General features: G+C 43.3%; 1 protein-coding gene across 2 annotated transcripts in view; it reads left to right on the top strand.

Annotated features, from left to right (window-relative positions):
• ENGASE (endo-beta-N-acetylglucosaminidase) overlaps positions 1 to 17,128 on the top strand; it is a 105,636-nt gene that overhangs the window by 38,500 nt on the left and 50,008 nt on the right. For both annotated transcript variants that reach the window (XM_077251461.1, XM_077251460.1), the window contains exons 6-8: positions 887 to 1,035; positions 7,814 to 7,973; positions 10,533 to 10,636. In XM_077251461.1, the coding sequence (XP_077107576.1) occupies positions 887 to 1,035; positions 7,814 to 7,973; positions 10,533 to 10,636 (413 nt within the window). The remainder of the gene's footprint in view (positions 1 to 886; positions 1,036 to 7,813; positions 7,974 to 10,532; positions 10,637 to 17,128) is intronic.

Here is a 17,128-nt window from a genome sequence, read left to right as displayed (position 1 = left end):
TCACATTAAGGCCCCGTCTCACATAGCGAGATCGCTAGCGAGATCGCTGCTGAGTCACAAGTTTTGTGACGCAACAGCGACCTCCATAGCGATCTCGCTATGTGTGACACGTACCAGCGATCAGGCCCCTGCTGTGAGATCGCTGGTCGTGTCGGAATGGCCTGGACCTTTTTTTGGTCGTTGAGGTCCCGCTGACATCGCTGAATCGGTGTGTGTGACACCGATCCAGCGATGTCTTCACTGGTAACCAGGGTAAACATCGGGTTACTAAGCGCAGGGCCGCGCTTAGTAACCCGATGTTTACCCTGGTTACCAGCGTAAATGTAAAAAAAAACAAACAATACATACTCGCCTTCTGATGTCCGTCAGGTCCCTTGCCGTCTGCTTCCTGCTCTCACTGTGCCGGCCGTACAGTGAGAAGTGAGAGCACAGCAGTGACGTCACCGCTGCGCTCTGCTCTCACTGTACGGCCGGATCTCAGTCAGAGCAGGAAGCAGACGGCAAGGGACCTGGACACCGAAAGGCGAGTATGTACTGTTTGTTTTTTTTTGGTAACCAGGGTAAACATCGGGTTACTAAGCGCGGCCCTGCGCTTAGTAACCCGATGTTTACCCTGGTTACCCGGGTGCTGCAGGGGGACTTCGGCATCGTTGAAGACAGTTTCAACGATGCCGAAGTCGTTCCCCTGATCGTTGGTCGCTGGAGAGAGCGGTCTGTGTGACAGCTCCCCAGCGACCACACAGCGACTTACCAACGATCACGGCCAGGACGTATCGCTGGTCGTGATCGTTGGTAAATCGCTTAGTGAGACGGGGCCTTTACAACTGAAAAATGATACACGGCTCTAAACTTTTTTGTGTGTTGTTTTTTTTTCTTTCACATGTAGCCAGTTGCAGTGTCCCGCATGCCATTGTTCCTCTCCTATTTAACTGAAAAGCTGCACTCAGAAGTTCCAGGGGGCCTAGTTCTTTGGTATGACAGTGTGATCCATACTGGGGAGCTAAAGTGGCAGAATGAACTTAATGACGACAATAGGTAAATGCTCAATTATATTTCAAACTTCCCTATATTAAAATGTTTGTTTGTTTTTGTTTTTTTTAGTGTTATTTTATGTTTTTAGCTGTACATGATGCCTTTTTTTGTCTTTCCTGATTTCCTAATTTCCAAAGCTATGTAAAAATGATGGTCAACATGGATTTCACTGCTGTGATCTTGTATGGCAGAGGGACCATTGGCAGCCATAGTTATCAGTTCATTTTAATAAAATGGAATTAAAAAATGAATTTTAATTTGTTACACTTTTTGTAGTTCAGTGAAGGATGTTTTTATTGATTTCCTGTACTATTATGGTATATGAAAATTAATGAGTAACAGATAATGCTGTGGAACATATCGGTAGACAACCCTAGTGTTCTGCAAGGACCTAATGGAAGAAAATCTTAATAGTTGAAAATACAGTAATTTCCACTTTGATAACAAAAGGGATCTTCCTGTGTAATGACTTGAGATGAGACTGATGAAATTAAAAGTTATGCTAATTATTTTAAGTTTGACACTTTTTAATGAACCAAACTACGTATTCCATACTTGTATAATATAGAAGGAGAAAATGCAGGGGGTGATGACCTCCAATAGTAGTTACTTAATCAAATCACATGGCTGCACTCTTCAGGGTGTGTACATCTTTTCATGTACTGACTAATTGTGAAGGCTTCAGCAGATACATACAAGCCATGGGCATTGGGACAAAAAGATGGCAACATCAAAAAAATGATCTGAATGTTGATATAAGTGCAGTATTGTAGTTGCATGTTCACATTGTGGCCATGTAACAGACCTTTCCTAAGATTAAAACAAAATGAGCAAATACCATGTAGTAAGCAAATAGTACCAGTAAATAATATGGTGTACTTATTTAACCTCTTAGTGACAGCCAATTTGGTACTTAATGACCGAGCCAATTTTTACAATTCTGCCTGTCTTGTTTGGACACCCCCTGATGTACCTAAACAGTGGAAACCCCCCAATTCTAACTCCAACCCTAACCCCAACACACCCCTAACCCTAATCCCAACCCGATCCATAAACCTAATCACAACCCTAACTATAATCACAACCCTAACCCCAAAACAACCCTAATCTCAACCCTAACCATAACCCTAATCAAAACCCTAAATCCAACACACCCCTAATCCTAATCTCAACTCAAACCTAACCCTAATCCCAATACACCCCTAACCCTAATCCCAAACCTAACCCTAATCCCAAACGTAACCCTAATGCCAACTCTAACCCTAATACCAACCCTAATCCAAACCCTAACCCTAATCCCGACTCTAACCCTAACTTTAGCCCCAACGCTAACCTTAACTTTAGCCCCAACCCTAGCCCTAACCCTAGCCCTAACTTTAGCCCTAACCCCAGCCCTAACCCTGGCCCTAAGGCTACTTTCACACTTGCGTCGTGTGGCATCCGTCGCAATCCGTCATTTTAGAAAAAACCGCATCCTGCAAATGTGCTCGCAGGATGCGTTTTTTGCCCATAGACTTGTATTGCCGACGGATCGCGACGGATGGCCACACGTCGTGTCCGTCGTGCACTGGATTCGTTGTGTTTTGAAGTAAGTTTCACAGTATAAAGGTAGCTAATTAGAGATATTGTTCTTGTAATCACCGCTAAACTCTAATGTGTAAGTATAAAACTTCAATTTTATTACATATATCTAAAACAAATAAATTCAAAAAGTGAATTATCACCAACACCAATGCACTAAAATACAGAGGCACCCAGGGGAAGTGCCTGACCCTGTATATAACCTGCGTGACAGCGGAGGTTGGCACCCTATGACCTGCGCACTGGTGCCCCCACTCGTCCGCGGCTCTCCCTGTCTGCCCTAATTAGTACTATTGATGGCAGGGGAGTGAAAAAGATACCTAAAGGGTGAAAGAATAGTTAAGGAGATAAAGAGTTGTGCTGTTTGTCTTTAAATTATAAGCTCTTTAGCATGATCAAACTAGATATAACTTGTCTATTAGAAATTAAATCAACTGAATATAAGTTATTATGTGGATATCTGGTTTATTATTGTATAAATGCCTAATTACTAGCTACGGAGTCCATAGTAATTCCAGCATATAACGGATACTATTGATATCTTTAAGAAGATTCAAAGCCTATTGATTACTGCATGTTTACAGGTAAGATAAAGGAACAGAGCAGAAAATAGAAAATAATTATCTTATCTTAATACTGCAGATGGCATTTAATCCCCATGTACAATATATTCTGTATTCAATGCAGCTATCACTGTACATCAATTTGAGATGACCACCTATGTATCTCCCGGATATAAGTCTGGACCGTGTTGTCAACACAAATATGAATATGATATGCACATGGTATCAAACCAAATCAATCATATAGGCTTACTAATGTGAATACATGTGTTCAAAAATATGTCCACTTGATGATAGCAAATAGCACCGTATCCTCCAATATCCGCATATTAAAAGTAGATACACTTATAAATGACAAACAGCATCAATAACTCCAAAAGCTGCACACATAATAGTGCAGTATAATACAATGTCCGTACACTACATTAGTGCAATATACTCCAATGTCAGCCCACACTGCATGCTACAGTAGTGCAATAAACTCCAATGTCCACAAACTCAACGCGTTTCCCCTCCACTGAGGTTCATCAGGAGTAGATAGATAGATCATAGCCAGCAATACTTAGCTTTGTTGTAAAACTTATGGAGCAGGCTTGATGGCCAGACACTCGGAGACAATCCTCCCTTACTTGTGATGCATGGTGTTACAACCCCACCCCTTTTGCTTATATATTTATCTCCATTAAATAATCGGCTTCACCTAATAGTAAATGCAGTCCACGTCTGTGTAATGTTATGAGTCCCTCATTGCGCCGAGACATAGCCCGTTTGCGAATGACCGGACGTAGAAGCTTCACTGCAATCCGGAGCACGGTGTTAAAGCTCTGCTCATGACAGGATCTGTCCGAGCTTCGTGGTACTGCGCATGTCCAGGAGCGCCGAGGATGCATTCCGCCGGACCCATGACAGCGCTATAGTAGATCCGAAGATAAATGCTGGGACCTTGTGCATGTCAGGATATGTACATACACGGCGGCACTGCGCATGCTCAGATGCATCAAAAAATAAATAACTGGCCCCATGATGCCGTATAGAAAGATTCATTTAAGTGCTCCGCTATGCCACATGACACGGCGCATGTGTTTTGGCGGACCGTCGTCACAAAAAAAGTTCAATGTAAGGTTTTTTCGTATGTCGCGTCCGCCATTTCCGACCGCGCATGTGCGGCCGTAACTCTCCCCCTCCTCCCCAGGACATAGACTGGGCAGCGGATGCGTTGAAAAACTGCATCCGCTGCCCACGTTGTGCACAATTTTCACAACGTGCGTCGGTACGTCGGGCCAACGCATTGCGACGGCCCTGTAACGACGTAAGTGTGAAAGGAGCCTAACCCTAAATTTAGCCCCAACTCCTCTAGCTGCCTGCCGGCAGATCATGGCGGGCGCACTGCGCATGCGCCCGCCATTTTCTTACCGGATGAGGAAGCCGGCGGGCAGGAGGGGACGCAGGAGGACCCAGGAACACAGGTAAATATAACAGGGTCCCCGAATCCCCCTATTACTCTGCCCTCTGATGTGCGATCACATCAGAGGACAGAGAATGACACATCGCTTTTTTTTTTTTGCGGCTGCCGGTAAACAGTTAATTACCGGCGATCGCAAAACAGGGGTCAGTAAAAACCGACCCCGATCATGTTCTTTGGGGTCTCGGCTACCCCCGGCAGCTGAGACCCCAAAGATCTTCCGGGTGCCGGCCGGCGGGCGCACTGCGCATGCGCCCGCCATTTTTTGGCAGGAACAAGATGGCGGCGCCCATCGGGAGCCACGAGGAGCAGCGGGGGAGACAGGTGAGTATCGGGGGGCGATCGGGGACCCCATTTCTCTGTCCTCTGATGTGCGATCACATCGGAGGACAGAGAAATTAAATGGGAAATCACATTTTTTTTTGCGACCGCCGGTAAAAGGTTAATTACCGGCGATCGCAACCCGGGGGTTGGTAAAAAAAAAAAAAACCCGAATCATGTTCTCTGGGGTCTCGGCTACTCCTGGCAACCGAGACCCCAGAGAAAATCCAACTCTGGGGTACGCTATTCACATTTTCCACAGCACCGTTAATTAACGGCGCTGTAGTTTAAGTACCCTTAACTGCCGCCGTTAAAAGGCGTATCGGCGGTCGTTAAGGGGTTAACTTTTTTGATAAAAAAAAAGTGAAAATAACATTCCCAACCATGACAAGGTGTACTCAGTTGGGACTGTCCTATCCTTAGTATTAAACCTCACCCTGTGTCAGCATCAAGGCTGTGGAGTCAGTGTCCATTTGGTGGAGTCCGAGTATGTATAAAATGGACCCACTCCCGACTCCTAAAATATATAATAAATTGGGTACAGTAATACAATTCACGATGTGCAGTAAATGTTTCCATAAGAATTTGGGAAAGTTATGAAATGTCCTATAAATGTCTATTCTGTTCCTGATCTAAGGATCTTTTCTTTTAGCCGAGATGAATCTGTGCTGCACTTTATGTACATGCTCACTTGTGAGAGACTGCTGTGGGGTCGGAGTATCGGAGGTTTGGCTTACCGACTCAACAGCCCTGGTAAACCAGCCTCAAAATAGATATTTTCACAGCTGCCAAGAGCAAGTGAATGCTGTGTTTTCTTTGTAAATGCAAATGCTTTGCATATACCGTAATTGAACATTAATGCTGCTTTCACACTGTGAACCACCACTGTCCATTGGAACTATGTGCATTGAAAAAGTATTCATACCTCATGAAATTTTTCCTGTTACACCCGCAAACGTCAATATTTATTTATTTAATTTTTTTGTGATATACCAACAAAGTTGCAAGTATTTGAAGTGTAAAGCAAATGATACTTTTTTTTTTGTATTACTATTTTAAAAATATTAATCTGACAGTTGTGAGTCAATACTTTCACTTTCTACCATCCTTGCACATCTAGAGGCTGAAATGTTTGCCATTTCTTCTTTGCAAACCAGCTTTAGCTCAGTGAGATTGAATGGAGAGTGTGTGAGCAGCAACTTTCAAGCCACAGTTTCTCAATGGCATTTACAGTGTAGGTCTGGACAGTAACTGCCCATTTAAAACACATGAATATGCTTTGATCTAAACCATTCCGTTATAGCTATGGCAGTATGTTGAGTTGTTGTTGTGCTGGAAGATGAATCTATGCCCCAGTCTAAAGACTTCTGCAGCCTCTAATATGTATGCTTCCAGTATTTAGCACCACCCATATCCCCCATCAATTCTGATCAGCTTCCCTGTCCCTTCCGAAGAAAAGCATCCCCACAGTATGATGCTACCATCACCATGTTTGAAATTGGGGATGGTGTTTTCAGGGTGATGTGCAGTACTTGCTTGCCACCACACATTGTTTTTTGCATTTACCCCAAAATGTTCCACTTTGGTCTCATCTAAACAGAGCACTGTCTTCCACATGCAAGCAGTGTCCCCTGCTCCACATATATTATTGAAGTGAATAAAGGAACGACACGTTTTTTTCACTATTTCGTTGAGCTGGATTTTCCTTTTTTCTCTGAAGCAGTGTCCCCTACATGGCATACTGCAAACGGGACTTCTTATGCCTTGGTCTAAAAAATGGCTTTTTCTTGCCACTCTTCCATACAGGCCAGATTTGTGGAGTATATAATTAATAGTTGTCCTGTAGACAGATTCTCTCATCTGAGCCTTGTTTCTCTGCAGCTCCTCAAGTGACCACAGTCTGTTTCTCTAACTAGTCATCTCCTGGATTGGGATGTAGGTTTGCAGTTGTGCCATACTCCTTCCATTTTTGGATGATGGATTAAACAGTGCTCTGTGAGATGTTCAGCGCTTTTTCTATTTTAATAACCTAACACTGCTTTACTCTTCTCCACAACTTTATCCTTGACCTGTCTATTGTGTTCCTTGGTTTTCATGAAGCTGTTTGATCACTAATGTTCTCAAACTAACCTATGACTCCTTCACAGATCAGCTGTAATACTGAGGATAAATTCCACACAGGTGGACTGTATTTACTAATTATGTGACTTGTGGAGACACTTGGTCACTCAGGATTTTATTTAGGGGTATCTGACTTTAATGGCCTGTATACAAGTGTACATAAAAAAAATTTCAGATCTATATTTTTTAAATAATTATGAAACCTGCATCATTTTCTTTACATTTCACAAAGACTTGCTACTTTTGTGTTGGTTTACCACATAAAATCCCATTAAAATACATTTGTTTGTGGGTAGAACAAGAAAATATGTGAAAAAGTTCAGAGTATGAATACTTTTACAAGGCATTGTATATATCAATATTTCCCCACTTACCTAATGGAGGCCTAAAGTGGTGTGGCTTGAGGAAATCATGCAAAAAAAAAAAAAAAACTCCCAATAGAAGCTGTAAAATGTGGTGTACGTGACCATTCACATTGCAATTTGCATGGCATTTTTGTCTCCACACAGAGGTATAGTCCGAATCTACAGTCTGTTACATTGTTGTGCATGTCTGAAAAGACTAGGAGTTTGAGGAACGTCTGATTTCCTTTTTTTAGAGATTCAGATGGAAGTCCTTGACGGAGACTTGAGCACACTGCCCAAAGCAGTGTGAGCAGCTCCTAATAGCAGCCCTAATTTAGGTGGCTAATTTTAATGTGCATTACTACAATTGTTATATATTCTGTCTTCAGACAGTTTTTTAGTACATGCGATGGAATTTTTACAAACTACAACTGGAAGGAGGATCACTTGCAGCGCATGGCAGCAGAGCCACACAAGACAGATGTTTATATTGGTGTGGATATCTTTGCTCGGGGAGATGTTGTCGGGGGAAAGTTTGAAACTTTCAAGGTAACTTATTATTTTTCTGTTTAGCTGCTTTTGTAGTATTTTTTTCATCGTTTACACAAGCATCATGTGTAGTGAAGTGAAAACTTTGCAATAGATTAGTATCGTTATTTCTGTAACAATTTGTTCCTATGTGAGTTGTGTGCAAGAAGAGATTTTGGGGGTTTTCTGGGATTGGTCCTTAGGATGTCATTTCAATGTATAATATGCATAATTAGAGCAGGAGCGCTCGTGAGCGTATTGCTTGTGCTGCTGGTCTGTACATTCCAGTGATTTGGACCACAAACAATATTTATTATTATCTTCTATATATATATATATATATATATATATATATAATTGTCTAAGGGGTACTTCCGTCTTTCTGTCGGCAACTTCCGTCACGGAAATCCCGCGTCGCTGATTGGTTTCGCCAGCTGCCTGTCATGGCTGCCGCGACCAATCAGCGACGGGCACAGTCTGTTTAGTCCCTCCCTACTCCCCTGCAGTCGGTGCCCGCTCCATACTCCCCTCCGGTCACCGCTCACACAGGGTTAATGCCAGCGGTAACAGACCGTGTTATGCCGCGTGTAACGCACTCCGTTACCGCTGCTATTAACCCTGTGTGTCCCCAACTTTTTACTATTGATGCTGCCTATACAGCATCAATAGTAAAAAGATCTAATGTTAAAAATAATAAAAAAACAAAAACCCTGCTATTCTCACCTTCCGTCATTCGACGATTCGCTCGCACCTGCCGCCATCTTCCGTTCCCAGAGACCGCTAAGTCATCTGGGTAATTTCGCTGGATCCCGGCGGGTGAGTAACTATTTTTTTAATTTTAATTATTTGTTTTTTTACAGGGATATGGTGCCCACACTGCTAAATACTACGTTGGCTGTGTTACATACTGCGTGGCTGCTTTATACTACATGGGCAGTGTTATATACTGCGTGGCCTGTGCTATATACTACGTCGCTTGTGTGCGTGTGTTATATACTGCGTGGCTGCTATATACTGCGTGGGCTGTGCTATATACTACGTGCCCTGTGTTATATACTTCGTGGCCTGTGTTATATACTACGTCGCCTGTGTTATATACTACGTTGCCTGTGTTATATACTACGTCGCCTGTGTTAGATACTGCGTGGCTGCTATATACTGCGTGGCTGCTATATACTGCGTGGGATGTGTTATATACTATGTGGGCTGTGTTATATACTGTTTGGGCTGTGTTATATACTGCGTGGCCACTGTTATATACTGCGTGGCCTGTATTAACGCATCGGGTATTCTACAATATGTATGTATGTATATAGCAGCCACATAGTATATAGCACAGGCCACGTAGTATTTGTCTGCTATATACTACATGGCTCCTATATACTATGTGGCCTGGGCTATATACTATGTGGCTGCTATATATATATATATACATACATACATACATACATACATACATACATACATACATACATACATACATACATACATACATACACTCATACACTCACTGGCCACTTTATTAGGTACACCTGTCCAACTTCTTGTTAACACTTAATTTCTAATCAGCCAATCACATGGCGGCAACTCAGTGCATTTAGGCATGTAGACATGGTCAAGACAATCTCCTGCAGTTCAAACCGAGCATCAGTATGGGGAAGAAAGGTGATTTGAGTGCCTTTGAACGTGGCATGGTTGTTGGTGCCAGAAGGGCTGGTCTGAGTATTTCAGAAACTGCTGATCTACTGGGATTTTCACGCACAACCATCTCTAGGGTTTACAGAGAATGGTCCGAAAAAGAAAAAAAATCCAGTGAGCGGCAGTTCTGTGGGCGGAAATGCCTTGTTGATGCCAGAGGTCAGAGGAGAATGGGCAGACTGGTTCGAGCTGATAGAAAGGCAACAGTGACTCAAATCGCCACCCGTTACAACCAAGGTAGGCCTAAGAGCATCTCTGAACGCACAGTGCGTCGAACTTTGAGGCAGATGGGCTACAGCAGCAGAAGACCACACCGGGTACCACTCCTTTCAGCTAAGAACAGGAAACTGAGGCTACAATTTGTACAAGCTCATCGAAATTGGACAGTAGAAGATTGGAAAAACGTTGCTTGGTCTGATGAGTCTCGATTTCTGCTGCGACATTCGGATGGTAGGGTCAGAATTTGGCGTAAACAACATGAAAGCATGGATCCATCCTGCCTTGTATGGAGCATCTTTGGGATGTGCAGCCGACAAATCTGCGGCAACTGTGTGATGCCATCATGTCAATATGGACCAAAATCTCTGAGGAATGCTTCCAGCACCTTGTTGAATCTATGCCACGAAGAATTGAGGCAGTTCTGTAGGCAAAAGGGGGTCCAACCCGTTACTAGCATGGTGTACCTAATAAAGTGGCCAGTGAGTGTACATACATACATATTCTAGAATACCTGTTGTGTTAGAATCGGGCCACCATCTAGTTTGCAATATTTGGCCACCATTGACAAATTATTACAACTTGTGTACATCAAATGCAATAACATCAATTCAGTTCGGTGTCTACTTTTAAGTATTTAACAGTCTAAAATGCATTTTGTTTCAGTCGTTGGAGATGATTCGGCAGTACGGCTTCTCTGCTGCGTTGTTTGCTCCAGGATGGGTGTATGAGTGCTTCAATAGGGAACAGTTCCTTGAGAACCAGTACAGGTAATGATAGAATTCCTGCATGCCTTTTCTAGCAAACTAATGATTAAAGGGGATCTTTCACCAGATTTTTGCCACCTAATCTGGAAGCAGCATAATGTAGAGGCAAAAACCCCAATTCCAGCAATGTCACTTACAAGGCTGCTTTATATAGTTTTAATAATCTCCTGCTGGCAAAACGGTGTTCTTGTTTGTTTTTTCATATAATTTTTATTTTTTATTAATCAAAACTACAACAAACCAGCCTAGTAAGTTATACATCGCTGAGTATTTGCCCCTACACCGTGTTGCTCTCATATAGGGTAGCAAAGACTGGTTGACAGATTCCCTTATGACAAGTCTACAGCTGTTCCTACACATACATTGAAGTGTTCAGGGCAATGGGTACACTATTCTGCGTGAGAATCTGCCTCCAGAGCTTATTTTAAATGAAAGGTGGTGTTACATATGGAAGATATGTAACTAACAAGGAACAATAGAACTGAACTTTGTCTCAAAACAAACATATTAGTAGCTACAGCCCTTCCTAGGTCTGCTGTATTGCAACACTGCTGCCTGTGAGATAGAAGCTGAAGCGCTGAGACAGATCTGCAGATCTGTCCGTTCTAATCACACACAGCTCAGCAATGATATCAGGAGAGCAAAGAGCAGCTGTTACACATCACTGGTAACGTGCCCTTTAACCCCCTGAATGCCGAGAATATCGATCACAGCATTTAGAATACTGGGAGGGGGCTCCTCTCTTCCAATCAGCTCCCCAGAAACGTCATCCCAAGAGCTTTATTGCTGTCTTCGCAATCCGAGGATCTCTGTGTCAGCCAGCTGCGGCAAGCCTGTGTTAGACCATGCCTTGAAACTATGGTGATCAAGTTTTTGCAATAAAAAGAGTCTTTAGAGACAGCAGCCAAATATTAAAAAAATATATAAATCTGATATCACTGTAATCGCACTGACCCGAAGAATAGTCATCTAATCACTTGTAGCACATGAGAAATAGTGTACAAAAATAAATAGAGCCAATTCTTTTCCTGATGTTGATTTGTTCATTCTGTCACCCAAAGATCGCAGTAAAGCTTGGTTCACATTTATCCTGCACTCTACACTGAGCGCTTACACCGGCGTTTCCATGTAAATTTCTGAAATACTTGATTTAGACGGTACTCCCAACGGAAGATTCCCTATAATGAGGCAGAGGGAGAGAAGGGGAGAGAGAGTTTTTTTTCCTTTGAATGAAAAATCCTTCCAGGCATGCTCATTTTGAAAAAAAAGGGATCCGTCGCTGGATTCCTGTTTTTGACGGTCAGCGACGGATGCTGCGTCCATAGGCTTCCATTATAGCCAACGACGGACAGTGCAGGATCCGTCGCTGGGCAATTTTCCGACGTACTGAAAACACATTTCTATGTGCGTTGGCTCCGCCTGATGAACAGCAATTTTATGACGGATCCTGCACACGACGGAGAAAACGGAAGGGTCCAGTTCCACAGTCATGGCATCGATGTTAACTTGGAGATACTCTTGTACGATCCTCTCTAGGCATTGGCTGTGTGTCAGACTTCTTGTCTCCTGTGGCCCTTGCAAAGGATGGTCTAAAAAAAATCTTGAAACGATTGGAAAAAATTGCTATTACCACCAGATACGATGTTACTGTTACGGTTAGAGTGATGACTCGATAGTCCCACGGTTGGCAAGTTAGAACTCAGAGATTGACTACGTGCACCACTGGTGTTTTGTGGAAAAGCAGATGTTAGATTCTGTAACAGTCTCTTCTGATACTCCTGCATGCGTGAATCCCTTTCTATGGCAGGAATTATTTCGACAAATTTGCTTTTGTACCGGGGATCTAAGAGTGTGGCAACCCAGTAGTCAGCATTACTTCGGATTCTGACAATCCGAGGGTCAAGTTGCAGGTAGTGCAGCAAGAAGGCACTCATTTTCTTGTGCAACCAGGAGGACCAAGTCCTTGTTGTCTTGGTGGTGGCGAGGTGAGAATCATGCTTCCTTCGTCTGCCCTCTCCCCTCAACCTCGCACAACAGAAATTTGATCAAGGTCTCCCTCATCTGATGAGTCTTCCATGCCCAGCGCCAGTTCGTCCTCCACTTCTTCCTCGCCTCCTGCACCTTCCTCAACAGTTTGGCTGCTACCATGCGCCCTCGGTAATCCCTCTCCCCCAGCCTCCAGTGCCAGCCGCCTTGGTTCTGCCTACCTTCTTGACCTTGGAGATATGATCCCTTCCGCATACGACTCCTGTTCCTCCTCCTCCTTCTCTTGTTCCACCACCTGACTCCGAACACTGCGTAAGGTGTGCTCCAGCATGTAAATCACCGGAATGGTCATGCTGATAATGGTATCGTCAGCACTAAACATCTTCGTTGCTATTTCAAAACTGTGCAGAAGTGTGCATAGGTCCCTGATCTGAGACCACTCCTGCAGCGGAATTTGCCCTACCTCTTGAGCTCGTTGGCCCAGGCTATACGTCATAACTTATTGCACCAGGGCTCGTCGGACAGTGCAGACACTGCTCCTAGGCCCAAAACTATTAACTGGATTAGATGCAGTAAAAATTGAGATACACAGGCGGTATAGTTAGTTTCACAGGCGGGCTACTCTGCTGTCGTGCAGACACTGCTACTAAGCCCAAAACCCCAAAACGATTTACTGGATTAGATGCAGTAAAAATTGAGATACACAGGCGGTATAGTTAGTTTCACAGGCGGGCTACTCTGCTGATGTGCAGACACTTCTACTTAGCCCAAAACCCCAAAACGATTTACTGGGTTAGATGCAGTAAAAATTGAGATACACAGGCTGTGTAGCTAGCTTCACAGGCGCGCTACTCAGATGACTATCAGACAATGCTACTAGCCCAAAAGGATTGGCTGAGCTAGATTACACCAAATGCTGTGACTAACACTTGCACAGCACTGGCTGAGACCTGCCTGGCAAACAGTGCTATGAACTGCTGTAACCTACCCTGAAAAGGGCTGATATTACAACTAGTCCCGACTCCCTAAACCTATCTCTCTGACAATTCGCTCCAAAAAAACACTCTTAGTCTGTATAGCGCCCACAGCAGCAGTGGTGCCGTCTAACACTAAGCTGCAGCAGTGAGGAAATGGTGGCGACGGGGCAAATTGCTGGTTCTCATTGGGCAAGGAGTGACATGTGACATACACAGCCAATGACACATGCCCTTCCTTGTCTGCATCACATGCACATTGCTGTGTGTGTGTGTGCGCACTGCTGATAGGCTGGGAGACTACACCGCTCCTCTGTAAATGCGGGGAAAAAAAATATGGAGATCGGCGTTATTTCAGCACAGATCTATCCCCCGCCCACTATACACTGAAACAGTCTATTAACAATGATAAACCGTTTTAATGTGCAAATCAAGCTAGGCTTTTGGTGAACGAACAGTTATCGAACAGAAACTCGAACAGCCGAATTTTAAGCAAATTGTTTGGGTTCGTCGAACGACTCGAATACCGCCCAAAACAGCTCGAATTTGAAATTGGCGAACAGTTCGACTCGAACACCGCTCATCTCTAGTGGTAATACCTCTGGAGCGCTTCAATTCTGAGACGATATTTGTTTGATATGACGCATTTACAAAATCATTTTTTTAGGGACCACATCACATTTGAAGTGATCTTGAAGATTCTATATGACAGAAAATACCCAAAAATGACAGAAAATACCCAAAAATGACACAATTCTGAAAATTTCGCCCCTCAAGGTGCTCAAAACCACATTCAAGAAGTATTTACACTCTTTAGTTGCTTCATAGGAATTAATGGAATGCAGAAAGAAAAAGTAAGCTTAATTTTTTTCACAACATTTTTACTCTAGACCCAAATTTTTTGTTATTATCACAAGGGTAAAGGAAAAATGGATGTCAAAATGTATTGTGCAATTGCTTGTGAGCATGCCGATACCACATATGTGGAGGAAAACCACTGTTTGGGCAGACGGCAGCGCTCAGAAGAGGAGAGCCATTTGACTTTTTGAATGTAAAAATGCTGGATTAATTAGCAGACAAACGATGGCAGGAGAAAATGGGCCTCAAAATTTGTTGTGCAGCCGATACAACATATGTGGTCAAAAACTACTTTTGAGACACAGTGCAAACCTCAGAAGGCAAGAATCTTATTGGGAGCATATTGGAGTTAACATTTTGCTGCACTGGTTTGAAGGTACCATGTCACATTGGCAGAGCCCAGAACAGCACCTCCCCATAAGAGACACCATTTTATAAGCTACATCTCTCAATAAATTCATCTAGGGGGGGCAGTGATCATATTGACACCACTGTAGGATCTCAGGGTCTTATACTATTGGGCAATGAAGAAAAAAAAATATTTTTACCACCAAAATTTTATTTTAGTCCCAGATTTTAAATTTTCATACGGGAAAATGGGTAAAAGTGGCATCAAAATTTGTCCCACAACTTTTGCTGAATGTAGAAATACCCCGTGGCTGTACAGTACTGCTTAGCCATATGACAAGACACTGACATGACAGAGCGCTATTACCTCCCAAGTCTTGCCCTATGGCTAAGAAGTACTGTTACACAGGAGACATCCCGGAGCACAGAATTTTCTATAATAGTTTGCCTAACTCCATATACAGAGCCCCTAAGTGGTAGAGGAGCAGAGTCTCCCCTCAAGTGACCCCATTGTGGAAATTATACTTCTTTGAGAATTCATCTACAGTTGTTGTGACGATTTTGACTATATGGGTGTTTTCCAGAAACAAACAGCAGTGGATGTTGTTGAGTGAAAATTGCAAACTGCCATTGTCGTGACCAGTACGTTGTGCCCAGCTCATGCACCTGTAAATTAGGCAGGCTCTAATAGCTACAGAAATGCCAAACGTGGACGCTATATGTGGTTTTGGTACACTGTGGGGCTCAGAAAGGAGGGAGGCATTTGGATTTGGGAACACAGAATTTGCTGAATTTGTTTTGGGGGGGTGAGGGACATTTCGATCTTCCAGAGCCGTTGTGCTACCTTAATGTGGAAACTCCCTATATGTCCGTTCCGTTAACAGATGACGGCCTTTAGTGGGGACTTGCTTTTTTTGTGGATTGAGTTGAAGCTTTTATAGGGAACATTTTACAAAATAATTTGGATCACATTTATCTCTTTCTCTAAGCTGAGCACTTGCATCCAGGTTTCTCTTTAAATATTTGAGTGACGTAATTCAGGTGATACCCCCTAGGAAGGCACTCACTATAATGAGCCAGTTACACTGGACTACGTCTGGCCTCTGTTCAGCAGTGCCTCTTTTTTTTATAGAGGTGCAGGAAACTGTAGACGACAGCACTTTTCTGCACTCCTAATAAGACGGACACCGCTGAATCACAGGTCAGGCTGCATTCACAGTGCCTCCATCTGCCTCATTGTAGGGAATCTTCCTCCCAGGGGTTCTGTCTGAATCTCATATTTCAGAGATTTACATGGGAACCCCGATGTAAGCACTTGGCACGGGGTAATTGTGAGCTGAGCCTTACTGCGATCTTTGAGAGGCCGAATGAACAAATCAACAGCATGTGAAGAATTGGTTTTATTTCTCTTTTTAGGCTATGTGCGCATGTTGAGTATTTGCTTGCAGAAGTTTCTGCATCTTTTGGCATGAAAAACGCTGAAAAAAAAATGCCCGGTTTGCCGCGTTTTTGCATGCATTTTTGCATGCATTTTTGTATGGGTTTTTGCATGTGTTTTTTTTTTTTGGACAGCTATGAATGCTTTTTTGAGCTAAATAAAGATATTGACAAAAAGTTTTGTGATGTAATTTCTTGGTTCAACACCACCTTTTTCATGCTGATGCAGTAGTAGGGCTTGGTGTCAGCAGCTGTCATTGACACCTACTGTAGCTGTAGGCTCAGTAATGAAAAGGTGTCAGCCTGACACCCTCATTACTAATCCAGTAATTAAACACAAACACACATTGTCACCAGCCTATGTAGGAGTGTTAACAGAACAAACATACATAGGCTGTAACCAGACAGCAACTGTTAATTTTAAAGAAAAGAAAATTGCGTGGGCTCCTGTGTACTTTTAATAACCAGCAGAGGGAAAGCTGAGGGCTGATGTTAATATTCTGGGAAGGAGCCAAGGCTATAAAGGATCCCAGGCTATTAATATTGGCTCACAGCTGTTTGCTTAGCCTTTACTGGCTAGTTTACAGGGGGACCCCAGAAAAAAATTGACATAGGGTCCCCCTATAAAATCTAACCAGCAAAGGCTAGACAGACAGCTGCGGGCTGATATTAATATCCTAGGAAGGGGCCATGGGTATTGGCCCCTCCCAGACTAAAAACATCAGTTCTCAGCCACCCCAGAAAAGGCACATCTATAAGATGCGCCAATTCTGGCACTTATCCTCGCTCTTCCCACTTGCCCTGTAGCGTGGCAAGTGGGATTCTTATTTGTGGGGTTGATGTCACCTTTGTATTGTCAGGTAACATCAAGCCCACAGGTTAGTAATGGAGA

Source organism: Ranitomeya variabilis, chromosome 4 (assembly GCF_051348905.1).
Source record: "Ranitomeya variabilis isolate aRanVar5 chromosome 4, aRanVar5.hap1, whole genome shotgun sequence".
Classification (NCBI taxonomy): Eukaryota; Metazoa; Chordata; class Amphibia; order Anura; family Dendrobatidae; genus Ranitomeya; species Ranitomeya variabilis.
This window is presented reverse-complemented; position numbering and strand designations above follow the sequence as displayed.